Source organism: Scyliorhinus torazame, chromosome 5, assembly GCF_047496885.1.
Source record: "Scyliorhinus torazame isolate Kashiwa2021f chromosome 5, sScyTor2.1, whole genome shotgun sequence".
In the NCBI taxonomy this organism is placed as follows: Eukaryota; Metazoa; Chordata; class Chondrichthyes; order Carcharhiniformes; family Scyliorhinidae; genus Scyliorhinus; species Scyliorhinus torazame.
Window position 1 is genome coordinate 119023425 of NC_092711.1, and position 26854 is coordinate 119050278.

The 26854-nt window shown below is 50.4% G+C and overlaps 1 protein-coding gene across 4 annotated transcripts; it reads right to left on the reverse strand.

Annotated features, from left to right (window-relative positions):
- Window positions 1–4396: 4396 nt before the first annotated feature.
- On the reverse strand, window positions 4397–22989 carry LOC140419618 (uncharacterized). 4 transcript variants are annotated; one of them, XM_072503541.1, is made up of 3 exons: window positions 22934–22981; window positions 21499–21698; window positions 4397–9844 (listed from the first exon to the last, which is right to left on the reverse strand). In XM_072503541.1, exon 3 carries the CDS (start codon window positions 9146–9148, stop codon window positions 7946–7948), a length of 1203 nt encoding a protein of 400 aa, XP_072359642.1. In that variant the 5' UTR covers window positions 9149–9844; window positions 21499–21698; window positions 22934–22981; the 3' UTR covers window positions 4397–7945. The 4 variants fall into 4 exon arrangements, with proteins under 4 accessions (XP_072359642.1, XP_072359643.1, XP_072359645.1 ...); XM_072503542.1 differs by lacking the exon at window positions 21499–21698 and having other exon boundaries at window positions 22934–22989; XM_072503544.1 differs by lacking the exons at window positions 21499–21698; window positions 22934–22981 and adding an exon at window positions 22766–22921.
- Window positions 22990–26854: the final 3865 nt, after the last annotated feature.

The following is a 26854-nucleotide window of genomic DNA, read 5'->3' on the forward strand; positions in this document are numbered from 1 at the left end:
CATTCTTCCCCATATTTGATTGAAGTTATTTAGTCAGCAGGAAGAGAACCAGAATTGTCCCCGAGTCTGATATCCGGTATAAGTTAGTTCGAGAGGGAGAGGAAGAACGAAGGAAACCCTGGAAGGTTTGGAGAAACGACCTTCGCGATTGCTCATCAAATCTCCACATGGTCAGTTCTGGACACAAAGTTCACATCTGTTATTCTAATTGGTCAGTCAGGGTCATTCAGATTAATGTCTGTCACAAGTCATGAATGAAGTGACTTTTTAACTTTGGTAAAAGGATACAAAAATAATGATCTAATACTTTATTTGGATTTCAGCCCCAGGGAGGAGGGAGAGTGTGTGGGACGGGGATTTACAGCTTTGGGGAAAGAAGAGAGAAAAAAAATGTTCCGCAGAAACTGGAATTAACTCTTCTGAATTTCTATCTTGTACTGATAGTGTGCCCTTTGTAAACTCCTTTTCCAGGACATGAGGGAGGATTTTCAGACAGGAATCACAAACCAAATATCACATTACGATCCAACAGTGTCACTCGGTTGGTGTGGACCTGAATATCCTCAGACTATAAACTGGAATGAAAAATGTTTGTTCTGTTTGTGGGAAAAATTTCTAACATCAGTGTGACTGGAAAAGCACCGAGACACAAACGCACCTGAGTGACTGTGTTCCAGTGAACTGACTGTGGAAAGAGCTTTAACCAGTTACAGCCTAAAAAAACACACCATTCACTAAGGGGAGAAACCATACACGTGTTCTGTGTGAGGACCAAGCTTCACTTGATTGTCTAAAGAGGAAACGGACAAAGACACTGACTCCATGGAGATACCGTGGAAACTGCGGGTATGATTTTCACTTAGGGGGGTTTCCAAAATGCAAGTGGATCCGAGTTCACATCCCGGATGAGCTCTGCAAAGTGCTTGACTGGGGAGGTGATGGTGTAGTGGTATTGTCGCTGGATGTGTAATCCCGAGACCCAGCACAATTCTCTGTGAATGCAGGTTCAAACCCCACCACGGCAGATGCTGCATTATGGCTTGTATTTGAACTTGAATCCAATAAATCAGGGGAAGCACAGTGGTTAGCACAGTTGTTTCACAGCTCCACTGTCCCAGGTTTGATTCCCAGCTTGGGTCGCTGTCTGTGCGGAGTCTGCACGTTCTCGTGGGTTTACTCCGGGTGCTCCGGTTTTCTCCCACAGTCCAAAGATGTGCAGGTTTGGTGGAGTGGCCATGTGAAATTGCTCTTAGTGGCCAAAAGGGTTAAGTGCGGTTACAGGTTTATGGGGATAGGGTGGAGGTGTGGGCTTGAGAAGGGTGCTCTTTCCAAGGGCCAGTGCAGACTCGATGTGTTGAATGGCCTGTTCTGCACTGTAAATTCTATGATTGTGGAAGTTGGATGTTAAACAGTTTAGTGAGAATCGGACCAAATGGCAAGTCTCACAGACAAGAGGAGCGCTGATAGAGCATGATGGGAAACAGCAGGAAAAGAGAAGATGTGTGGTCAGAATTTGGACGAGAAAGGTCTTCGAGGCAGTTTTACTGAGTGGGTTAGTGGAAGAGGAGCTGTATAATCAGCTGATTGGATTGTTTCAATGGGTGGGGTTTTCCAGACCTTCCCGCTGGCTGGATCTTCCAGTCCTACAGATCTTTCGGTCTGCTGTTCTGATTCATTGGTTGTCTCATTGGATTCACTGTATGCTTCCTGGTGATTGTGGAAGAACTCCCGGAGCCTCATTCACCTGATGAATTCCCTGGAACGGAGAAACTACGACATCTTCGCAGCCTTCAACAAGTCACCGATGAAGCCGAACATCTTGCCAAGGCCATCCCCACTACTTTCCTTCAAACAACCGCGCAACGTCAAACAGACCATTGATTGCAACAAACTACCCAGCGTTCAGGAGAACAGCGACCATGACACCAAACAACGTCTGCAAGACATGTCAGATCATCACCATGGGTACCACCATTACACGTGAGAACACCACCAAACCAAGTATGCGGTATATTCCTGTGCGACTCGGCCAACGTTATCTACCTCATACGCTGTAGCAAAGGATGTTCTGAGGCGTGGTACATTGGCGAGGCTATGCAAACGCTGCGACAACGGACATCGCGCAACAATCGCCAGGCAGGAATGTTCCCTTCCAGTCGGGGAACATTTCAGCAGTCAAGGGCATTCAGCGTCCAGCCCCACAACCCCCTAATGGGTAAGCATTCTCCAATGCAGCCTTCAGGACTCGCGACAACGCAGAATCGCCAAGCAGAAACTGCTAGCCAGATTCTGCGCACGAGTACAGCCTCAACCGGGACCCTGGATTCATGTCACATTACATGCGCTTGCAAAATCCTACCAACTGTCCTGGCTTCAGACAATTCACACCTCTTTAACCTGTGATTATCCCTCTCTCCAGTCGCACCGTATTGACCTGTGAAGACTGATTACTTGCAAAGACTCGCATTCAAAGTACTATTTTGCATCATTGAATTTTTCTACATATAGGACAGAGAACACAGTGCAGAAGGAGGCCATTCGGTCCATTGAGTCTGATTCGAAATTGGCAGAAGCATTAAATGCTTCTAATTTATGATGTGGAGATGCCGGCGTTGGACTGGCCTGAGCACAGTAAGAAGTCTTACACCACCAGGTTAAAGTCCAACAGGTTTGTTCAGAATCACTGGCTTTCGGAGCACCTTTCAAACGTTAGGTGAATGTGATAATCTCTAGGCTACAGAAACAGCTGGCAGCACAGTACCCAATGGCCGTGTGCAACATTCAACTGTACAGTCTTGCTGCCGCTTTCAATGGTTCAGCTGAGAGGCCAGGTCACTTATTACATGAAGACAGCTGTTCCTTTAAAACAAATGTCTCAACTTGTAAGGCCAGAAGATATAGAACTTATATTGAACTTTAGCATTTGTTCAGTAAATATCTAACGGAATAATGCTCTCTGTTCAATCATTAATGCATCATTCTTATCTTCCTACAGAAGATTTCCACCAATTTTACTCAATATTTGTTTCATTATTCAATGTTGAACATCAGTATATTTATTTGTTATATATGACTTCATTTTGAATTCAATAGCTCTCGAGTCTTCACTCTGAATAACTCTGAAATATACACCATTGAATTGCAAACATGACTGACCAAAAAAAGAAAGCTTTTCACTGGGTAACAGAAATCCCATCAATCTTTGTTCAGTCTGACCACAATCAGCCTTTGAACAAAGTCAAATATAGTTAACTGGAAGTGAATTGAGAATTATGTGTTGCTTATATTTGACCCCTCTATGTTTTGGTGTGAAACATTCTGCAGCCTTAATTCCGTTCATGTATAAGAAAGGAGGGGTGACAGCAAATCCGCACTGAGCCTGGATTTCCTCATCTCCCTGAGTGGCTTTTCCTGTTTCTCCATCATTAAGGCCGAATTTTTCAAAAATGTGGTTCAGTTAAATCTCTGCTATTTCCTCAAATTCAGTTACAGTATCGTTTGTGTCTGTCTATATGAGCACACATTACCATTAGGTATGTGGGGCTGTTTAGCTCAGGGCTAAATCGCTGGCTTTGAAAGCAGTCCAAGGCAGACCAGCAGCACGGTTCGATTCCTGTAGCAGCCTCCCCGAACAGGCGCCGGAATGTGGCGACTAGGGGCTTTTCACAGTAACTTCATTTGAAGCCTACTTGTGACAATAAGTGATTTTCATTTTATTTTGGATGGTGATTTAAATATTAATCTGCATCTACAAAGCCATTAAATTCTTTTGTGAACTGAGCAAACTGCCAAGATCCGCACTTTGTTTTTTCATGTATGGAATGATCTGTCTGGACTGTACACAGAACAATACTTTTCGCTGTACCTCGGTACACGTGACAATAAACAAATCCAATCAAAGAGAGTTTCCTACTCGTCTTCAGATTGAACAATGAGCCACCTTAAAAATTATTCATTCATGGGAGGTGGGCGTCATTGGCTGGGCCAGCATTTACTGCTCATTCCAATTGCCCTTGAACTGTGTGTCTTGTGAGGCTATTTAAGAGGGCACATACAAATCAACCACAACATTGCTGTGGATCTGGAGTCACGTGTAGGCCAGGCCACGTAAGGAGCGCAGATTTCTTGAAGGACATTAGTGAACCAGATGTTTTTTTTCAACAATCAAGAATGTTATCATCAGACTTTTAATTCAATACTGTTATTCAATTTCAATATATGTCATAGGCAGATTCGATCCCAGATCCCCAGAGCATTAACCTGGGTCTCTGGATTACTCGCACAGTAACAATACCATTCCTCCAATGCCTAGCCCACATAGTCTTGGCAGAATATTATGTTTAGTGTTGTGTTCTGTGATCTATTCTTGCAATGATTCTACAGAATTGCTGGTGACTTAGCCAGAATGATGATTTATTAATGTACACGTGGTAAGTAAATGATCAGAATGCTATACAGACCAAGTTATCACAGAGTTACATTCAACACTCTTGGAACTACCCTTATGTGCAACTGGCCTCGTGCACGCTTTACAACTTTCTGCTGGTCGCTGGATGTCACCTGACTGAGCCCTGATGCCACCTACTGGTGGGAGGTCACACTGCTGAGTACATGTAATATTATATACGGGCTTCTCACCACATCTCGTAACTTCTCAAAATTATCGAGTAATTTATTTTTTCAAACAAATTCTGATCGCTCTGCAGTTTCTGGAAACATTTTGGTTCATAATGTTATTTTTTTAAATGAATATCTAGTCTTTACAATATAATTACCTAATACACCAATTCACTAATAATAATCAATGTTCACTACTGAATAATCATGAATATAATTATTGTTTTTTTGCTAGGAAATCAATACATAGTTAATATAGAAAAGGTACAGAGGGTGAAATGGCTGCAGGAAGCCACATGCTAGAGGTATAAAAGGGCTTGCTTGACCTTGTGAATACACTATGAAAATGACAATTTTAAAACTAAATGTGATCACTCATGCGTACTTACAGTTTCCTACATTACAACAGTGAATATGTTTCAAAAGTACTCCATTGGCTTTAAAACACTTTAGGAGGTCCAGTAGTCATGAGAGGTTTTATAGAAATGTACATTTGTTCTAATTGTCCGCAAACTCAGATATCTTGCACTCGGTGTCCTCACCAGAATCATTGATGACGACTGAGTCTTAATTTTGTGTAATAACCACGGTGTTGACTTCATTTTGAATACTCTGTGAACCTCCAGACACACCATAAGCACAATTATTTGTTGTAAAACACAGCGAGTTGTTGTGATTTGGAATACAGTCTGTAAATGGTGGTCGAGCCTCTTTCGACTGTCATTTGATATATTCCGAAAAAGAAAACAAAATAGTCGAACTCTGGGATTAAATGGTTCGCTGTACAATGAGCTGGCACGGGGAAAATGGGCCAAATAGACTCCTCTGTGCTCCAGGAGACTTGTGTACATGTAAAACGAGTGGTAATGACCTGGAACCTCCTGTCTATGAGGGTAGGAGATGCAGAGACGACAGGATTTCAATCGGAAATTGGACAGGCACTGAGAAAAATAAACCTACACAAATTTGGGGCTAGAACGGGGCAATGGACAGACTGGCTTGCTCCACAGAGAGCCAACATGGTCTCAAAGGGCTGAATGGCCCTATTCTCCACGCTCCAGATGCTGTGATCTCAGGAGAGTTCAGCTGCTCCAGTCTCTCAAACTGACTGGAGTCCCTTATCCCTGGTGCCATTCTAGCACAATGGTGATCACTGTTGCTTCACAGCACCAGGGTCCCAGATTCGATTCCCGGTTTGGGTCACTGTCTGTGCGGAGTCTGCACGTTCTCTCCGTGTCTGCGTGGGTTTCCTCCGGGTGCTCCAGTTTCCTACCACAAGTCCCGAAAGATGTGCTTGTTAGGTGAATTGGAGATTCTGAATTCTCCTTCGGTGTAACCGAACAGGCGCCAGAGTGGCGACTAGGAGATTTTCACAGTAACTTCATTGCAGTGTTAATGTAAGCCCACTTGTGACAATAATAAAGACTATTATTATTGTAAATGACGTCTGCACCCTAAGAACTTCACATGTTTCTTAAAGTGTGGGGCCCATATATAGGGTTCCATTTCAGAGTGATAGATTTGAAAAGCACGGAGGAAATGTCCAACTTGTTTAGAACCAGGGTTAGACTACACTGGGAGCACTGCCAACATCGGTGATCTCCATTTAGAAAAAGAAAATAGAGGCACTGGATAAGGTGCAACAAAGATTCATAATAGACAGAACTGAGAGGATTTAACACCCATGATGTGGAGATGCCGACCACCAGGAGCATAGAGACACAGAGAGATCTGGGAGTGCAGGTCCACAGATACTTAAAAGTGGCAGCACAGGTGGAAATGGTGGTGAAAAAAGCATATGGCATGCTTGCCTTCATAGGACGGGGTATCGAGTATAACAGCTCGAAAATTATGTTAGTTACACAGAATGTTGGTTAGGCCACATTTGGAATACTGTGTCCTAATTCTGGTCACTGCACTACCAGAAGGACGTGGAGGCTTTGGAGAGAGTACAGAAAAGGTTTACCAGGATGTTGCCTGGTATGGAGGGTATTAGCTGTGAGGAGAGATTTAATAAACTGAGATTGTTCTCCCTAGAGAGACGGAGGCTGAGGGACGAACTGATAGAAGTTTATAAAATTATTAGAGGTATAGATAGGGTGAACAGTTGGAGGCTTTTTCCCAGGGTGGAAATTACAATTACAAGGGGGCACAAGTTCAAGGTGAGGGGGGAAAGGTTCAGTGGAGATGTGCGGGGGAAGTTTTTTTACACAGTGGGTGGTGGTGGCCTAGAATGCCCTGCCAAGTGAGGTGGTTGAGGCAGATACATTAGCGACCTTTAAGACTTATCTGGATAGGCACATGAACAGATGGGGTATAGAAGGATACAGGTGGTTGGTCTAGATAGGACACATGATCGGCGCAAGCTTGGACGGCCGAAGGACCTGTTCCTGTGCTGTATTGTTCTTTGTTCTATACAGGGCCCTGGCGAGGCCGTTTCTGGAATATTGTGTGCAGTTTTGGTCTCCTTATCCGAGGAAGGATGTTCTTGCTCTCAAGGAAGTGTAGAGCAGGTTTACCAGACTGATTCCTGGGATGGTGGGACTGACGTATGAGATTGAATTAGTTAGGATTGTATTCGCTGGAGTTCAGAAGAATGGGGGATCCTTCAGAAACTTATAATATTCGAAGAGGACTTAACAGGATAGATGCAGGAAAGATTTTCCCGATGGTGGGAGTGTACAGAACGAGAGGTCACAGTCTGAGGATAAGAGGTAGACCACTTAGACAGAGATGAGGAGAAATTTCTTCACCCAGAAAGTGGTGAGCCTGTGGAATTTGTTACAAGCAATAGTTGTGGCCAATACATGAGAACATAGAACATATAGTGCAGAAGGAGGCCATTCGGCCCATCGGGTCTGCACCGACCCACTTAAGCCCTCACTTCCACCCTATCCCCGTAACCCAATGACCCCTCCTAACCTTTTTTTGAACACTAAGGGCAATTTAGCATGGCCATTCCATCTAACCTGCACATCTTTGGACTGTGGGAGGAAACCGGAGCACCCGGAGTAAACCCACGCAGACACGGGGAGAACGTGCAGACCCCGCACAGTGACCCAGCGGGGAATCGAACCTGGGACCCTGGCACTGTGAAGCCACAGTGCTATCCACTTGTGCTACGTGCTGCCCACATTGTATGTTTTCAAGAAGCAGTTAGATATAGCACTTAGGGTGAAGGGGATCAAAGGATATCGAGGGGAAAGCGGGATTAGGCTATTGAGTTGGATGATAAGCCATGATCATAAGAATGGTGGACCAGGGGCAATGGGCCAAATGATCTCTTCCTGCTCCTATTTTCTATGTTTCTATGTAATCCCTTCCCACACTAAGAGCAGGTGAATGGCCTCTCCCCTGTGTGAACTTGTTGGTGTGTTTGCAGAGTGGATAACTGTGTGAATCCATTCCCACAGAGGGAGCAGGTGAATGGCTTCTCCCCAGTGTGAACTCGCTGATGTCTCTGCAGGATGGATGAATCAATAAATCCCTTCCCACACTGAGAGCAGGTGAATGGCCTCTCCCCTGTGTGAATTCGCTGATGTCTCTGCAGGCTGGATAAATCACTGAATCCGTTCCCACATTGAAAGCAGGTGAACAGCTTCTCTCCAGTGTGAACTCGCAGATGGCTCCGCAGGCTGGATGAAGCTCTGAATCTCGCCCCACACTGAGAGCAGGTGAATGGCTTTTCCCCAGTGTGCAACCGCTGGTGTGTCTGCAGGCTGGATGACTGAGTGAATCCGTCCCCACACTGAGAGCAGGTGAACGGGCGCTCACCAGTGTGAACTCGCTGATGGATCCGCAGGTTGGATAAATCACGGAATCCCTTCCCACACTGAGAACACGTGAATGGCTTCTCCCCAGTGTGAATTCGCTGATGTTTCAGCAGGGCGGCTGAATCAATGAATCCCTTCCCACACTGAGAGCAGGTGAACGGCCTTTCCCCAGTGTGAGTTCGCTGATGTTTCAGCAGGGTGGTTGAATCAATGAATCCCTTCCCACACTGAGAGCAGGTGAACGGCCTCTCCCCAGTGTGAATTCGCTGATGTTTCTGCAGGGCGGATGAATCAATGAATCCCTTCCCACACTGAGAGCAGGTGAACGGCCTCTCCCCAGTGTGAACTCGCTGATGTTTCTGCAGGGCGGATGAATCAATGAATCCCTTCCCACACTGAGAGCAGGTGAATGGCCTCTCCCCAGTGTGAACTCGCTGGTGTGTCTGCAGGGTGGTTGAATCAATGAATCCCTTCCCACACTGAGAACAGATGAACGGCCTCTCCCCAGTGTGAATTCGCTGATGTTTCTGCAGGGTGGATGAATTAATGAATCCCTTCCCACACTGAGAGCAGGTGAATGGCTTCTCCCCAGTGTGAATTCGCTGGTGTGACTGCAGGCTAGAAAAATCAGTGAATCCCTGCCCACACTGAGAACAGGTGAACGGCCTCTCCCCAGTGTGACTGCGTCGATGAATCTCCAGCTCAGATGGGAATCTGTAACCCTTCCCACAGTCCCCACATTTCCACGATTTCTCCATGTTTTGGGTCTCCTCGTGTCTCTCCAGATTGGACAATCAGTTGAAGCCTTGTCTACACACTGAATATGTTGTTCACTGTCTCTCCTCACTGTGAATGGTGTGATGTTTTTTCAGGCTGTGTAATAGTTAAAGCTCTTTCCACAGTCAGTTCACTGGAACACTCTCACCCGGGTGTGTGTTGTGTGGGTCTCGGTGCTTTTCCAGTCACACTGATGTTTCCACAGTCAGTTCACTGGAACACTCTCACCCGGGTGTGTGTTGTGTGGGTCTCGGTGCTTTTCCAGTCACACTGATGTTTCCACAGTCAGTTCACTGGAACACTCTCACCCGGGTGTGTGTTGTGTGGGTCTCGGTGCTTTTCCAGTCACACTGATGTTTCCACAGTCAGTTCACTGGAACACTCTCACCCGGGTGTGTGTTGTGTGGGTCTCGGTGCTTTTCCAGTCACACTGATGTTTCCACAGTCAGTTCACTGGAACACTCTCACTCGGGTGTGTGTTGTGTGGGTCTCGGTGCTTTTCCAGTCACGCTCACGTTTAAAATCTTTTGAAGCCGACAGATCGGACAAACATTTCTCCTTCTCGCCAATGATATTCAGAGCCCGATGATATTCAGATCAGAAGGAATCGAGTGAGTTTGTCACATCGAGACGTGATGTTTGAGATTTCTGTCTGTAATTCCTCCTCTTCCAATATCCTTTAAAAACAATTTACAAAAGTCATCAGTGAGCACAGGATAGAAATTCAGAACAGACAATTCTAGTTCCTTTGGGGCATTATTTCCTCTCTCGTTCTCCAAAAGCTGTAAATCTCCATCCCACACAATCTCCCTCCATTCTCACTCTGCTGTATCTAATATTCACCCTCCCAATTCTCCTGAAGGTGCTGATTCATGTTGATTGACAGATCCATGCTCACTGCTTCCTGACCAGGACACGGAGATTAGAATAAGAGCAAGAGTAGGCCATTCGGCCCACCGAGACTGCTCAACCATTCAATGAGATCCTTGGCCGATCTACCTCAGCACCATTTTCCCACACGATCCCCATATCCCTCGATATCTTCAATATCTAGAAACCTGTCAATATTTGTCTTGAACATACCTGATGACTGAGGCTCCACATTCCTCTGGGGTAGAGAATTCCAAAGCTTCACCACATCCTCGAGTGAAGAGATCCCTCCTCATCCCTGCTTTCACTCTATTTTCCTACCTGTTCCCCATAACCCTTAACTCCATTGTCAATAAAATATCTGTCCAACTTGTGCTTCAATATATTCAATAACTTCCAGATGCAACTGGTCCCTGTGGAAGAGAAATCCAAAGACTAACATCCCTCTGAGGGAAGAGATGACTGGAAATCTATAACATAGCTGCAGTCTTATATTACAAGATTAGAAATAATAATATATTTACTTTATTACAGAACGGTAAATAATATATCTCAGACTTGCGGCGATGCGTAGCTAAGCCGCACGTTTCGGCAGCTCCCGCGATAACGGACTTTCGGGCTCTCCAGAGGAGCCCCAACGGAACTTTTTTGAATTGATCCCGTGTGGGAAGGTGCAGTAAGGTCCCCCCTTACGATATATGGCCGAGATCAGCGGTGGAGCGGCGAAAAAAGAGGCTCTGGAGCAGCGACAAATACGAGGGGGAAAAAGCAAGATGGCGGAGGGCGGAGATCGAGCAGCATGGGGGCCGGACCAGCAGGAGTTCCTTAAGCGCTGTGTGGAGGAGCTGAAAAAGGAGGTGCTGGCGCCAATGCTGTTTGCGATCGAGGGGCTGAAGGAGACCCAGAAGGCCCAGGCGGTGGAGCTTCGTGAGGTGAAAGATAAAATGAATGATAACGAGGACGAGATCCTGGGCCCGGCGGTAAAAGTGGAGGCGCACGAGGCGGTGCACAGGAGGTGGGCCGAGAGAATTGAGGTCCTGGAGAACAGATCGAGGAGGAAGAACCTCCGGATTCTGGGTCTTCCCGAAGGAGTGGAGGGAGCCGATGCCGGGGCGTATGTGAGTACGATGCTCCATTCGCTGATGGGAGCGGAGGCCTCTCCGAGCCCCCTGGAGCTGGAAGGGGCTCACCGGGTCCTGGCGAGGAGACCCAAGGCTGATGAGCCGCCAAGGGCGATAGTGGCAAGGTTCCATCGCTTCGCGGACAAAGAAAGTGTGCTGAGATGGGCCAAGAAGGTGCGGAGCAGTAGATGGGAGAACGCGGTGATCCGAGTTTACCAGGATTGGAGCGCGGAGGTGGCAAGGAGGAGAGCTGGCTTCAACCGGGCCAAGGCGGTGCTGCATAAAAAGAGTCAGGTTCGGCATGCTGCAGCCTGCGCGACTGTGGGTCACTTATTAGGACCGACACCACTATTTTGTAACGCCAGAAGAGGCTTGGACCTTTATTCAGACGGAAAAACTGGACTCGAACTGAGGGGATGCCGTTAGTGTCCCTGCTGATTTTACCTGCAGGAAGTGCTGCCATCTCCAGCTCCTCCAAGACCGAGTTAGGGAACTGGAGCTGGAGTTGGAAGAACTTCGGATCATTCGGGAGGCAGAGGGGGTCATAGATAGCAGCTTCAGGGAATTAGTTACACCAAAGATTGGAGATAGATGGGTAACTGTAAGAGGGACTGGGAAAAAACAGTCAGTGCAGGGATCCCCTGCGGTCGTTCCCCTGAGAAACAAGTATACCGCTTTGGATACTTGTGGGGGGGGGGGGGGACTTACCAGGGGTAAGCCATGGGATACGGGCCTCTGGCACGGAGTCTGTCCCTGTTGCTCAGAAGGGAAGGGGGGAGAGGAGCAGAGCATTAGTAATTGGGGACTCGATAGTCAGGGGCACAGATAGGAGATTTTGTGGGAGCGTGAGAGACTCACGTTTGGTATGTTGCCTCCCAGGTGCAAGGGTACGTGATGTCTCGGATCGTGTTTTCCGGGTCCTTAAGGGGGAGGGGGAGCAGCCCCAAGTCGTGGTCCACATTGGCACTAACGACATAGGTAGGAAAGGGGATAAGGATGTCAGGCAGGCTTTCAGGGAGCTAGGATGGAAGCTCAGAACTAGAACAAACAGAGTTGTTATCTCTGGGTTGTTGCCCGTGCCACGTGATAGTGAGAGGAGGAATAGGGAGAGAGAGCAATTAAACACGTGGCTACAGGGATGGTGCAGGCGGGAGGGATTCAGATTTCTGGATAACTGGGGCTCTTTCTGGGGAAGGTGGGACCTCTACAGACAGGATGGTCTACATCTGAACCTGCGGGGCACAAATATCCTGGGGGGGAGATTTGTTAGTGCTCTTTGGGGGGGGTTTAAACTAATGCAGCAGGGGCATGGGAACCTGGATTGTAGTTTTAGGGTAAGGGAGAATGAGAGTATAGAGGTCATGAGCTCAGATTTGACGTCGCAGGAGGGGGCCAGTGTTCAGGTAGGTGGTTTGAAGTGTGTCTACTTCAATGCCAGGAGTATACGAAATAAGGTAGGGGAACTGGCAGCATGGGTTGGTACCTGGGACTTTGATGTTGTGGCCATTTCGGAGACATGGATAGAGCAGGGACAGGAATGGATGTTGCAGGTTCCGGGGTTTAGGTGTTTTAGTAAGCTCAGAGAAGGAGGCAAAAGAGGGGGAGGTGTGGCGCTGCTAGTCAAGAGCAGTATTACGGTGGCGGAGAGGATGCTAGATGGGGACTCATCTTCCGAGGTAGTATGGGCTGAGGTTAGAAACATGAAAGGAGAGGTCACACTGTTGGGAGTCTTCTATAGGCCTCCAAATAGTTCTAGGGATGTAGAGGAAAGGATGGCGAGGATGATCCTGGATAAGAGCGAAAGTAACAGGGTAGTTATTATGGGAGACTTTAACTTTCCAAATATTGACTGGAAAAGATATAGTTCGAGTACATTAGATGGGTCATTTTTTTGTACAGTGTGTGCAGGAGGGTTTCCTGACACAGTTTGTTGACAGGCCAACAAGAGGCGAGGCCACATTGGATTTGGTTTTGGGTAATGAACCAGGCCAGGTGTTGGGTTTGGAGGTAGGTGAGCACTTTGGGGACAGTGACCACAATTCGGTGACGTTTACGTTAAGGATGGAAAGGGATAAGTATACACCGCAGGGCAAGAGTTATAGCTGGGGGAAGGGAAATTATGATGCCATTAGACGTGACTTGGGGGGGATAAGGTGGAGAAGTAGGCTGCAAGTGTTGGACACACTGGATAAGTGGAGCTTGTTCAAGGATCAGCTACTGCGTGTTCTTGATAAGTATGTACCGGTCAGGCAGGGAGGAAGGTGCCGAGCGAGGGAACCGTGGTTTACCAAAGAAGTGGAATCTCTTGTTAAGAGGAAGAAGGAGGCCTATGTGAAGATGAGGTGTGAAGTTTCAGTTGGGGCGATGGATAGTTACAAGGTAGCGAGGAAGGATCTAAAGAGAGAGCTAAGACGAGCAAGGAGGGGACATGAGAAGTATTTGGCAGGAAGGATCAAGGAAAACCCAAAAGCTTTCTATAGGTATGTCAGGAATAAGCGAATGACTAGGGAAAGAGTAGGACCAGTCAAGGACAGGGATGGGAAGTTGTGTGTAGAGTCTGAAGAGATAGGCGAGATACTAAATGAATATTTTTCGTCAGTATTCACTCAGGAAAAGATAATGTTGTGGAGGAGAATGCTGAGCTCCAGGTAAATAGATTAGATGGCATTGAGGTACGTAGGGAAGAGGTGTTGGCAATTCTGGACAGGCTGAAAATAGATAAGCCCCCGTCATCATTGGTTACAGGAATAGTGCCAGAGGACTGGAGGATAGCAAATGTGGTCCCTTTGTTCAAAAAGGGGAGCAGAGACAACCCCGGCAACTATAGACCGGTGAGCCTCACGTCTGTAGTGGGTAAAGTCTTGGAGGGGATTATAAGAGACAAGATTTATAATCATCTAGATAGGAATAATATGATCAGGGATAGTCAGCATGGCTTTGTGAAGGGTAGGTCATGTCTCACAAACCTTATCGAGTTCTTTGAGAAGGTGGCTGAACAGGTAGACGAGGGTAGAGCAGTTGATGTGGTGTATATGGATTTCAGCAAAGCGTTTGATAAGGTTCCCCACGGTAGGCTATTTCAGAAAATACGGAGGCTGGGGATTGAGGGTGATTTAGAGATGTGGATCAGAAATTGGCTAGCTGAAAGAAGACAGAGGGTGGTGGTTGATGGGAAATGTTCAGAATGGAGTTCAGTCACAAGTGGAGTACCACAAGGATCTGTTCTGGGGCCGTTGCTGTTTGTCATTTTCATCAATGACCTAGAGGAAGGCGCAGAAGGGTGGGCGAGTAAATTTGCAGACGATACTAAAGTCGGTGGTGTTGTCGATAGTGTGGAAGGAAGTAGCAGGTTACAGAGGGATATAGATAAGCTGCAGAGCTGGGCTGAGAGGTGGCAAATGGAGTTTAATGTAGAGAAGTGTAGGTGATTCACTTTGGAAGGAATAACAGGAATGTGGAATATTTGGCTAATGGAAAAGTTCTTGAAAGTGTGGATGAGCAGAGGGATCTAGGTGTCCATGTACATAGATCCCTGAAAGTTGCCACCCAGGTTGATAGGGTGGTGAAGAAGGCCTATGGAGTGTTGGCCTTTATTGGTAGAGGGATTGAGTTCCGGAGTCAGGAGGTCATGTTGCAGCTGTACAGAACTCTGGTACGGCCGCATTTGGAGTATTGCGTACAGTTCTGGTCACCGCATTATAGGAAGGACGTGGAGGCTTTGGAGCGGGTGCAGAGGAGATTTACCAGGATGTTGCCTGGTATGGAGGGAAAATCTTATGAGGAAAGGCTGATGGACTTGAGGTTGTTTTCGTTGGAGAGAAGAAGGTTAAGAGGAGACTTAATAGAGGCATACAAAATGATTAGGGGGTTGGATAGGGTGGACAGTGAGAGCCTTCTCCCACGGATGGAAATGGCTGGCACGAGGGGACATAACTTTAAACTGAGGGGTAATAGATATAGGACAGAGGTCAGAGGTAGGTTCTTTACGCAAAGAGTGGTGAGGCCGTGGAATGCTCTACCTGCTACAGTAGTGAACTCGCCAACATTGAGGGCATTTAAAAGTTTATTGAATAAACATATGGATGATAATGGTATAGTGTAGGTTAGATGGCTTTTGTTTCGGTGCAACATCGTGGGCCGAAGGGCCTGTACTGTGCTGTATTGTTCTATGTTCTATGTGGTTGTGAGGGGAGATGTTGGTTGTATATGGGGTTGTAAATATGGGCAAAGAATACTTCATGGGTGGGATGATGGATGGGGGTGTGGGTAGAGTTCTGGTTAAAATTCCTAAAATTCCTTTTTCTTTTCTGTAGACAAGATGATAATGATGGGGAATGTGGGCATCGATGCTGGAGGGAGGTGAGACTCAGGGATGAGGGAACTGGGATAATGGCCACAACAGGAGCTGCACCACAGGGGGCGGGGCTGGTTCAGGAAAGCACGGGAAAAAGGGGGGGGGGGGGATGGAGGAAGGTAAGGAGGAGTAGAGACTCCCACACGGGGGAGTTCAACGGGAAGGCGGGGGAAGCCGGGGTCAGCAGAAGTCAGCTGACTCACGGAAGTAAGATGGGGGGAGCAAAAGAGCTAGATGTGGATCTAACGGGGGGGGGGGGGGGGGGAAGAGCCCCCAATCCGGCTGATCACGTGGAATGTGAGAGGCCTAAATGGGCCGGTTAAGAGGGCCCGAGTGTTCGTGCACCTGAAGGGACTGAAGGCAGACGTGATCATGCTTCAGGAGACACATCTGAAGGTGGCAGATCAGGTCAGGTTAAAGAAGGGATGGGTGGGACAGGTCTTCCATTCAGGGCTGGATGCGAAGAATCCATATTGGTGGTAATACTGGTGGGAAAGCGGGTGTCGTTTGAGGCCAAGAACATAGTCGTGGACAAGGGAGGCCGATACGGGATGGTGAGCGGTAGGTTGCAGGGGACGGAGGTGGTACTGGTGAATGTATATGTCCCGAACTGGGACGATGCTGGATTCGTGAAACGGATGTTGGGGCGTATTCCAGACCTGGAGGTAGGGAGCTTGATAATGGGTGGGGATTTTAACACGGTGCTGGACCCAGCATTAGATCGCTCCAGATCTATGACGGGGAAGCGGCCAGCTGCGGCCAAGGTGCTTAGGGGGTTTATGCACCAGATGGGGGGAGTAGATCCGTGGAGATTTGCCAGGCCTTTGGCCAGAGAATTTTCTTTTTTATCCCACGTACAAAAGGCCTACTCCCGGATAGATTTTTTTGTTCTGGGCAGGGCATTGATCCCGAAAGTGGAGCGAACGGAGTATTCGGCCATAGCCATTTCAGACCACGCCCCGCACTGGGTGGAGCTAGAGCTGGGGGAGGCAAGGGACCAACGCCCGCTGTGGAGTTTGGATGTGGGACTGCTGGCAGACGAGGAAGTGTGCGGGAGTGTATTGAAAGGTATCTGGAGGCCAACGACAACGGGGAGGTGCAGGTGGGAGTAGTATGGGAGGCGCTGAAGGCGGTGGTCAGGGGAGAGTTAATCTCCATCAGGGCTCATAGGGTGAAGAGAGAGGGCAGGGAAAGGGCGAGGTTAGTGGGGGAGATTTTAAGGGTGGACAGGAGCTATGCAGAGGCTCCTGATGAGGGACTACTCAGGGAGAGACAAAGTCTCCAGACGGAGTTCGACCTGTTGACCACAGGGAAGGCAGAGGCACAGTGGAGGAAGGCACAGGGGGAGATATATGAATATGGGGAGAAGGCGAGCAGGATGCTGGCATATCAGCTCCGTAAGAGGATGGCAGTGAGGGAAATAGGCGGAGTCAAAGATGGCAGGGGAACTACGGTGCGGAGTGCGGGGAAAGTGAATGAAGCTTTTAAGGCCTTTTACGGGGAGCTGTATAGGTCCCAGCCCCCAGGAGGAAAAGAGGGGATGCGGCGATTCTTGGACCAATTGAGGTTCCCAAGGGTGGAGGAGCAGGAGGTGGCTGGTTTGGGGGCGCCAATTGGGGTGGAGGAGCTGGTTAAAGGACTGGGGAGCATGCAGACAGGGAAGGCCCTGGGGCCGGATGAGTTCCCAGTGGCGTTTTATAGGAGGTATGTGGACCTGTTAGCCCCGTTGCTGGTAAGGACCTTCAATGAAGCAAGGTAGGGGGGGACCCTGACCCCGACAATGTCGGAGGCGACGATCTCTTTGATCTTGAAGCGGGATAAGGACCCACTGCAATGTGGGTCGTATAGACCGATCTCGCTCCTTAATGTAGATGCTAAGTTGCTGGCAAAAATGTTGGCCACGAGGATTGAAGACTGTGTCCCGGGGGTGATTCACGAGGACCAGACGGGATTCGTAAAGGGTAGGCAGTTAAATATTAATGTGCGAAGGCTCCTAAATGTGATAATGATGCCATCGGTGGAGGGAGAAGCGGAGATAGTGACAGCCATGGATGCGGAGACGGCCTTTGATCGGGTAGAGTGGGAGTATCTCTGGGAAGAGTTGAGGAGGTTTGGGTTCGGGGGAGGGTTTATTAGTTGGGTTAGGCTCCTGTATAAAGCCCCGGTGGAGAGTGTGTCACGAACCGGAGGAGGTCGGAGTATTTCCGGCTGTATCGAGGGACGAGGCAGGGGTGCCCCCTGTCCCCTCTGCTGTTTGCATTAGCAATTGAACCTTTGGCCATGGCGTTAAGGGAGTCGGGGAAATGGAAGGGGGTGGTTCGAGGGGGAGAGGAACATCGAGTGTCGCTGTACGCAGACGACCTGTTGCTGTATGTGACGGATCCAGTGGAGGGGATGGTTGAGATAATGCAGATCCTACGGGAGTTTGGAGACTTTTCGGGCTATAAGCTCAATGCGGGAAAGAGTGAGCTCTTTGTGATTCAGCCGGGGGACCAGGGAAGAGGGATAGACGACCTGCCGTTGAGGAGGGCGGAAAGGAGCTTTCGATACTTGGGGATTCAGATAGCTAGGAGCTGGGGGGCACTGCACAAACTTAATTTGACGCGGTTGGTGGAACAGATGGAGGAGGATTTTAAAAGGTGGGACGTGTTGCCACTCTCGCTGGCGGGTAGGGTACAGTCGGTTAAAATGGTGGTCCTCCCGAGGTTTCTTTTTGCATTCCAATGCCTCCCAATTGTGATTACTAAGGCCTTCTTTAAGAGGGTAAGCAGGAGCATTATGGGATTTGTGTGGGCGAGCAAGACCCCGTGGGTAAGGAGGGGGTTCTTGGAGCGTAGTAGAGATAGAGGAGGGTTGGCGTTGCTGAATTTGGGTGGTTACTATTGGGCAGCCAACGTGGCAATGATCCGTAAGTGGGTGATGGAGGGAGAGGGGGTCGCATGGAAGAGGTTGGAGATGGCGTCCTGCAAAGGAACGAGCCTGGGGGCGCTGGTGACGGCACCGCTGCCGCTCTCGCCGACAAGGTACACCACGAGCCCAGTGGTGGCGGCAACGCTAAAGATCTGGGGGCAGTGGAGACAGCACAGGGGTGCGACGGGAGCCTCGGTGTGGTCCCCGATCAGAGGCAACCATCGGTTTGTCCCAGGAAGGATGGACGGGGGGTTTCAGAGCTGGCATCAGGCAGGGATTAGAAGAATGGGGGACCTGTTCATTGACGGGACGTTTGCGAGCTTAGGGGCGCTGGAGGAGAAGTTTGGGCTACCCCCGGGAAACGCTTTCAGGTACATGCAAGTGAGGGCGTTTGCGAGGCGGCAGGTGAGGGAATTTCCGCTACTCCCGGCACAGGGGATTCAAGATAGGGTGATTTTGGGCGTATGGGTCGGAGAGGGCAAGGTGTCGGCGATATACCAGGAGATGAAAGAGGGGGAGGCTTTGGCAGAGGAGCTGAAGGGTAAATGGGAGGAGGAGTTGGGGGAGGAGATTGAGGAGGGGCTATGGGCTGATGCCCTAAGTAGGGTTAATTCCTCTTCCTCGTGTGCCAGGCTTAGCCTGATACAATTTAAGGTGGTTCATAGAGCGCATATGATGTGGGCGAGGCTGAGTAGGTTCTTTGGGGTGGAGGACAGATGTGGGAGGTGCTCAGGAAGTCCGGCGAACCATGTCCATATGTTTTGGTCATGCCTGGCACTGGAGGGGTTCTGGAGGGGAGTTGCGGGAACAGTATCTAAGGTGGTGAAAGTCCGGGTCAAGCCAAGCTGGGGGCTAGCACTATTTGGAGTAGTGGACGAGCCGGGAGTGCAGGAGGAGAAAGAGGCCGGCATTCTGGCCTTTGCGTCCCTAGTAGTCCGGCGAAGGATCTTGCTAATGTGGAAGGAGGCGAAGCCCCCCAGCGTGGAGACCTGGATAAATGTAATGGCAGGGTTTATCAAGTTGGAGAGGATAAAGTTTGCCTTGAGAGGGTCTGCGCAGGTGTCCCACAGGCGGTGGCAACCGTTCCTAGACCATCTCGCGGAGCGTTAGATGAAGGTCGGACATCAGCAACAGCAACCGGGGGGGGGGGGAGGGGGGGGGACATCGTTCGTTTGGGGGGGGGGGGGTTTCTCTTGGAGGCATTTGAGCAAGAAAACACATGAATGATCCGGAAACTGACATGTACGGGAAGAATCCAATGTACAAAGTTCTGTATTTTATTGACTTGCCATGTTCATGTCTTGCCACGCGAGTTCTCTTATAGGGGGGGTTGTTTGTAAGGTGGAAAATATTGTTGAAAAATTCTTAATAAAAACATATTTAAAAAAATAATATATCTAATCTGTACCATGTAACAACACTCGACATATCTCTGTCCATTATTAATTTAATTGCCCTGAAATGTCAGCCATCGCCTGGGGAACCCACCCCTTTAATTGTGAACATTAGGAAAGAGGCAATCCTTTTTTGAAATAAATTTAGAGTAACCAATTATTTTTTTCCAATTAAGGGGCAATTTAGTGTGGCCAATCCACCTACCCTGCACATCTTTGGGTTTTGGGGGTGAGACCCACGCAGACACGGGGAGAATGTGCAAACTCCACACGTGCAAACTCCACACGGACAGTGACCCAGGGCCGGGATTCGAACCCGGGTCCACAGAGTCATAGGCAGCGGTGCTAACCACTGTGTTGCGTGCCTCCCCAGTGAAACTAGAATTGTCTGTTCAGAATTTCTATCCTGGTTGGCAGTGATTACTTTTTAATTACAAAAAAATTAAATTTAGACTATCCAATTCTTTTTTTCCCCCGATTAAGGAGTAATCTTAGCGTGGCCAATTCACCTATCTGCACATCTTTTTGGACTGTGAGGGTGACACCCATAGAGACACGGGGAGAATGTGCAAACTCCATACGGACAGTGACCCGGGGCCGGGATCACACCCGGGTCCTCCGCTAACCACTGTACCTGCCCCTAGTGATGACTTTTGTGAACTACTTTTACAGGATATTACAAGGGGAGGATTTACAGATGGAAACTCAAATCAAACTTCACATCAAGATTTAACAGTCACTCCATTCATCAGGACCTGAATACCATTGGCCCGTGAATGTGGAAGAAGAAATGCTTGTCTGTTCTGTCTGCAGGAAAAGATTTTCAAGATCAGTGTGACTAAAAAAAACCGATACACACATGACTCTAGTGAGAGTGTTCCAGTGAACTGACTGTGGAAAGAGCTTTAACCAGTTACACAGTCTGAAAAAACATACCATTCAGGAGCGGGGAGAGACCGTACACGTGCTCTCTATGGGGACAAGACTTCAACTGATCATCAAACGTGGAAAACGACAAGGACACCAGCAGGATGCTGAAACCATGGAAATATGGGGACTGTGGGAAGGGATTCAGATCCCCATGCGAGCTCGAGACTTATCACCATAGTCAAACCGGCGACAGACCATTCACCTGTTCTCAGTGTGGGAAGGGATTCACTCAGTTATCCCAGTGAGGATTTATCCTCGAGGTGGGCAATATCATCGTTCTTTTACTGTTTGTTCTGAGATGGGCTGCCCCACCAGAAGTAAGCTGGTGAATGAGAGTGAGATGGGGGCTGCAGGTGTTGAACCAGTTTTGGCTGGTTTTGTCTGGGTCAGAGCCTGGGGGTGCGGGGGTTGGTTTCAATTTGTGTATCTGGGTGGGGCGTTGGCAGAAAGTGAGGATGGGAGAGAGGGGTTAGCTTGCTGGTGATGACTATAGAACTGTTTTTGTTTTACTCTCAGGGTGTGTGTGGCGGTCATCTTGTGTGGGCCCTTGGCCTGTACTTTTTCAAGATTTACTCGATCGTCCCTCACGGTGGAAATGGCTGATTCCATGATGGGGAAGTGGGGGTGGGAGACCCCGGATTCGGCTGGTCACCTAGAATGTAAGGGGATTGGGTGGCACAGTGAAGAGGTCGAGTGTTTTCGCTCAATGAAAGAATCTAAATGCTGGTGTGGTGTTCTTGCAGGAGACTCACTTGCAGGTTAGAGATCAGACCAGAGTGGCACGGTGGCACATTGGTTAGCACTGCTGCCTCATCGCACTGAGGTCCCAGGTTGGATCCTGGCCCCGCGTCATTGGTTGTGTGGAGTTTGCTCATTCTCCCAATGTCTGCATGGGCTTCGCCCACAACCCAAAGCTGTGCAGGTTAGGTGGATTGGCCACGTGAAATTGCCCCTTAATTGGAAAAAAAAATAATTGGGTACTCTAAATATATAGAAAAAAATATATAGAGATCAGACCAGACTGCGGAGGGGGGAGCCAAGTGTTTCACTCAGGTTTTGACGAAGGGCTCGAGCTGCTGCAATTCTAATCAATAAACAGATTCCTCTTTTGGTCACTGGGCTTGTTGCAGACACTAATGGGAGATACATGGTGGTCAGTGGGTTGTTGGCAGGTACATTGGTGGTGAATGTCTCTGCCCCTAACTAGGACGATGGGCGGCCCGGCAGTCCAGTGGTTAGCACTGTTGCCTCACAGCACCAGGGACCCAGGTTCAATTCCCGGCTTGGGTCACTGTCTGTGTGGAGTTTGCACGTTCTCTCCGTGTCAGCGTGGGTTTCCTCCGGGTGTTCTGGTTTCCTCCCACAGTTCCAAAAGACACGCTATTAGGTAATTTGAACATTCTGAATTCTCCCTCGGTGTACCTGAACAGGCGCTGGAATAGGTGACATGGGGATTTTCCCAGTAACTTCATTGCAGTGTTAATAATAAAGAATGTGGCAATAAAGATTATTATTATGTGGCATTTGTGAAAAAATTGTTGGGATCCATCCCAGACCTGGATATAGATCAATTGATTCTTGGAGGAGACTTCAATTGTGTTCTGGATCCTAAATGGACTGGTCCAAGCCCATTCAACCTCTACAATATCACAGAATAAGGAATGAAAGCAGACCGACCATCCAACATCGACCCAGGTACCAGAAACGACAATGGCAAACCCGGCAAAAGATTTTAAAAATCTGTTCCCATCAGCAGATTGCAAAAAGATTACGGGACACATGGGACAGAATGGCTAATAAGACAGTGAAATCCGGAGAGCAGGATTTGCTTCCTTTTCTTTCCATCTCTGACACCACTTTGCATCATCAATAAGACATTGAGACTCAAAGACTAATCCAGTTTGGTGGACAAGTTGTCTCCATTCTGAACAATGGGGAACAAGCTCCTCCCACTCGTTGAAACATCGCCCCGACAAAGACGGCAACACGCGCATGCGCCCTGATGCATGCGGCCATTACCCGAGATGGCGGCCATTACCCGAGCCGAAATGAGTTGCACTTCTGCTCGGGACAAACTGGGTCCCGGAAATTTTTTCCCGCGGTTTGCGGCTCACAAAAACCTTTACACAACGTTTCCGCACACCCCCGCGATCTCTCGCTCCCTCCATATTGTTAAACGCCTCTTACAAATTTCCGATCTGAAGAAAATGTCCTTCTCCTTCGCCATTACCCACACTGCGCATGCTTCAATCACAGCGGGCCCCGCCCCTCCACTCCGATTGATTGGAGAACCAGCCGCCCTCACTTGGTCCTCCAGACCCGCCCCCCTCTTCCTATTGGTCTGGAGCTGCCGTCAATCACCCGGACATTGTGACGGTGGCAGATGGTGAGAGTGGCCACAGGTTCAGGCTGACTCGCTGATTGTTCCTGTCTCTGCCTCCTCCCCCTCCCCAATCCTGCTGCCCCACCCTCTGTCCTCCCGCCCCTCTGCCTGAGGTGGGAGTGGGACCACCTGGGACTGCAGACCTTGCCCTCTGTCTGAGGTGGGAGTGGGACCACCTGGGACTGCAGACCCTGCCCTCTGTCTGAGGTGGGAGTGGGACCACCTGGGACTGCAGACCCTGCCCTCTGTCTGAGGTGGGAGTGGGACCACCTGGGACTGCAGGCCCTGTCCTCTGTCCCCCCCACCGCTCTGCCTGAGATGGGAGTGGGACCACCTGGGGCTGTTGTGAAGACCAAGGGCTTTGTTTTGGGCCCCACAGGGCTGAATAGCGCCGTCCGCCTGCCTTTCACCACCAGTGGCGGGTGTGGGGCAGCCTGGGACATTGTTTTAGGCCCCTCCAGGGCTGAAGAACGCTGCCCCGCTCTGCTGTTGCCCTGCAGCACCTTCCCTTGTGGCACCTGCTATTGGGGTGCCATGTCCATCCCTCCTTCCCCCCACCCTTTCCCTACTACCCTGGTCTTAGATACACGGCCGGACCGTACCAGGGGTGGGCATGGCCAATTCCCCAGCGGCATCCTTCACCGTGCCGGGGGGGCAGGGCGGCCAAGTACCTATGCGGGGACGGGAGCCTCGCGACCCTCCGCTGCCTCCGCAGCCCCCTCGCCTTTCTGCCTACTAACAGTGCAACTTGGGGTCAAATGTTATGCCCACTCCACCATGACCATTGAGGCGTGCACTCGTGCGATGCCCGGGGCCGTCGGCCCTTCGGCCATCGTAGCCACCTCCAGGATGTACGACAAGGTCGTGTTTTTCCTGTGGGGCGAGCAGGCGGTCCACCATGTCCTGGAAAGGGAGCTCACGGTGGGCAGGAGACATGTGGTGATGGACCCGCTGGAGGCCACCGCCGAACGTGTGGTTCTTTCAAATGTCCCGTCCTACCTCCCCACCGAGCTTCTTTTCCCCCATCGCAACCTATTGGGGGAGGTCAGGTCCGGGGTGGCGCCGCTGACACTCGGCCTGCAGGACCTCTCCCTCCGCCATGTATACTCTCCCGGTGTCAGGCTTTTGGTCGCCTGACTCGGGAGGAGGTCACAGAGGGAGGTTTTGTGGTCTCCCACCAAGGGGAGGACCGTAAAGTGTTCTGGTCTGCAGATGGCATGCGGTGCCAGGCCTGCAGAGGGCTGGGGCATATTCGCCACAACTACCCCACCGTAACGGCTGCCACCAACACCACCTCCAGGGCGGCCGCGGCTGGCACTGCTGCACTTCTCCTCTGCCACCTCTTCGTCTGCCCAGCAGTCGGCCCCTGAGAACACCGCAGCTGGTGGTTGGTGGGGGTAGGGGCAGAGGGGAGCCTCCGCTAGACCAGAGGCAGCCTAAAAAGGCCAAACGGAAGACAGCACGGCGGTCGGACTGGACCCATCCACAATTTGGCCCCATCACGGGTACTGACCCTGTGCCTGTCCCAACCAACTCAGAGGCCGCAGCCTCACCTCGGGACACCGCCGCCGCCTCGCAACAACTTGAGGGGCCCGGAGAGACCACCACATGGGCTCTGGAGGGCGGTGTGGACCCTGTATACGGCCCCGAGCTGGAGGCTGTTCCAGCCTCACCACAGTCCCAGGGGCTGGCCGATGCGGGGAGCGCGGGATGCTGCTAAGGGCCCTCCAGCGTTGGAGACCCCGCAGCAAGGTGAGCCTGCCCCCTGCAAGCGCCGCCTGTCCGGGCTGGAGGAGCTGGTGCATCTCGCTACCCCCTCCCAAGGTGAGCGGGGTTGGGTATCCCCTGTGTTTATTCCCATCACCCTGACGCCCAGCCCCATTAAAAAGGTCAAGGCCGCCGAGGTACACGTTCTGCCATCGTCCCCAGAGCAGGGAAGCCCGGGGCCAGGTGGAGACTTGACCCCCGAGGGCTCGTTCCGCCCGGGACAGTTTTACTCTCCGGTCACCTCCTTTTGTTCATCGCGGCAGCCACCAGTGTCCTTATATATTCGGGTCATGGGCGGGCGACGGCGAGGAAGGCTCCCCACTCTCAACACCCAAGCAGATGATGCCAGGTTCCATCCCGGAGCTGTTTCCCGGGGGGGTGTTCTGGGGTCTCTCCGAGGGCCCGGCATCGACGGCGGAGGTGGGGTTGGAGCCACCACCGTCCACGTATCCTGAATCGTGGAGGGAGCCTGCAAGGAACCCGCCTGAGGACGTTCCTGGGGGTGAGATGAAATGAAAAATGAAATGAAAATCGCTTATTGTCACAAGTGGGCTTCAAATGAAATTACTGTGAAAAGCCCCAATTCGCCACATTCTGGCGCCTGTTTGGGGAGGCTGGTACGGGAATTGAACCGTGCTGCTGGCCTGCCTTGGTCTGCTTTAAAAGCCAGCTATTTAGCCCTGACCCAAACCAGCCCCAGATCAACTCGGGCCAAGGGCTAGCCGGTGGCCCTGCGGCGCCCGCCACACTCCATGTGGCTGGGGGCTCGGGCTCAGGCGGTGACCGCTCGGAGGAGGAAGGCTGCTCGGTGACGGGCGAGGAGGAGGATTTAGACACTACCTGCAGTGAGGCAGAGGGTGCCCTTATGCCCGACACCGAGTCTCCCCTCATCCCCTCCGGGCATTTTTGAAAAGCATCATGGTCACCGGGACTGCGTGCGGCTGGCACTGGACAGCTGGGGAACTCTGGGGGTGCTCCTCGAGTCCAAAGCAGAGAACTGGTATGTCGAGCTCCTTCCTGGGGCTGGTTTAGCACAGGGCTAAATTGCTGGCTTTGAAAGCAGACCAAGGCAGGCCAACAGCATGTTTTCATTTAATTTCCTGTCTCTTGACCAGAAGAAGGAGTTCGACAGGGTGGGGCACGAGTATTTGCTCAGGACTCTGTGAGCTTTCAGGTTCGGGACGCAGTTTGTCGCCCGGATCCGATTATTGTACGCAGCCTCGGCGTGTCTGATTAAGGTTAACGGGTCCCTGACGGTGCCCCTTCGCTTTGGGAGAGCAGTGCGTCAGGGCCAACCAACTTTATTCTCCATGCGTGGAGCCTTTCCTGCACCTCCTGCGGAGGAGGTTGTCGGGGCTGGTTCTGCACGAACCGGGCATGGCGGTGGTCCTTTCGGTTTACGCTGATGACGTGCTCCTCATGTTCACTGATCCCGGTGACCTGCGGAGGATGCGAGAGTGCCTGTGTACTCCGCCGCGTCTTCTGCTAGGATCAACTGGGCTAAATGTTCTGGACTCCTGGTCGGTCCATGGCAAATGGACCCCCTCCCAGAGGAGCTCTGGCCCTTCAGCTGGAGCCGGACCAACATCCTCTACTTGGGAGTCCATCTTTACCCGGCAGAGGAGGACTGGCCGGCGAACTGGCAGGAGTTGGAGAGCAGGGTGACCGCTCGCATGGGATGCTGGACAGCATCCTCCGAGTGCTGTCCCACAGGGGTCGAGTTCTCGTCATAAACCAGCTGGTTGCCTCCATGTTGTGCTACTGGCTGGTCACTTTGACTCCTCCCCCTGACTTTGTCACACGCATCCAGAGAACTCTGATTCGGTTCTTCTGGGACAGTGGATTGCACTGGGTCGCTGCAGAGGCCTTGAGTTTCCCGATTGCAGAGGGCGGTCAGGCGCTGGTGTGCCTTCGTACCCAGGTAGCGACTTTCCACCTTCAGAGTCTGCAGCGTCACT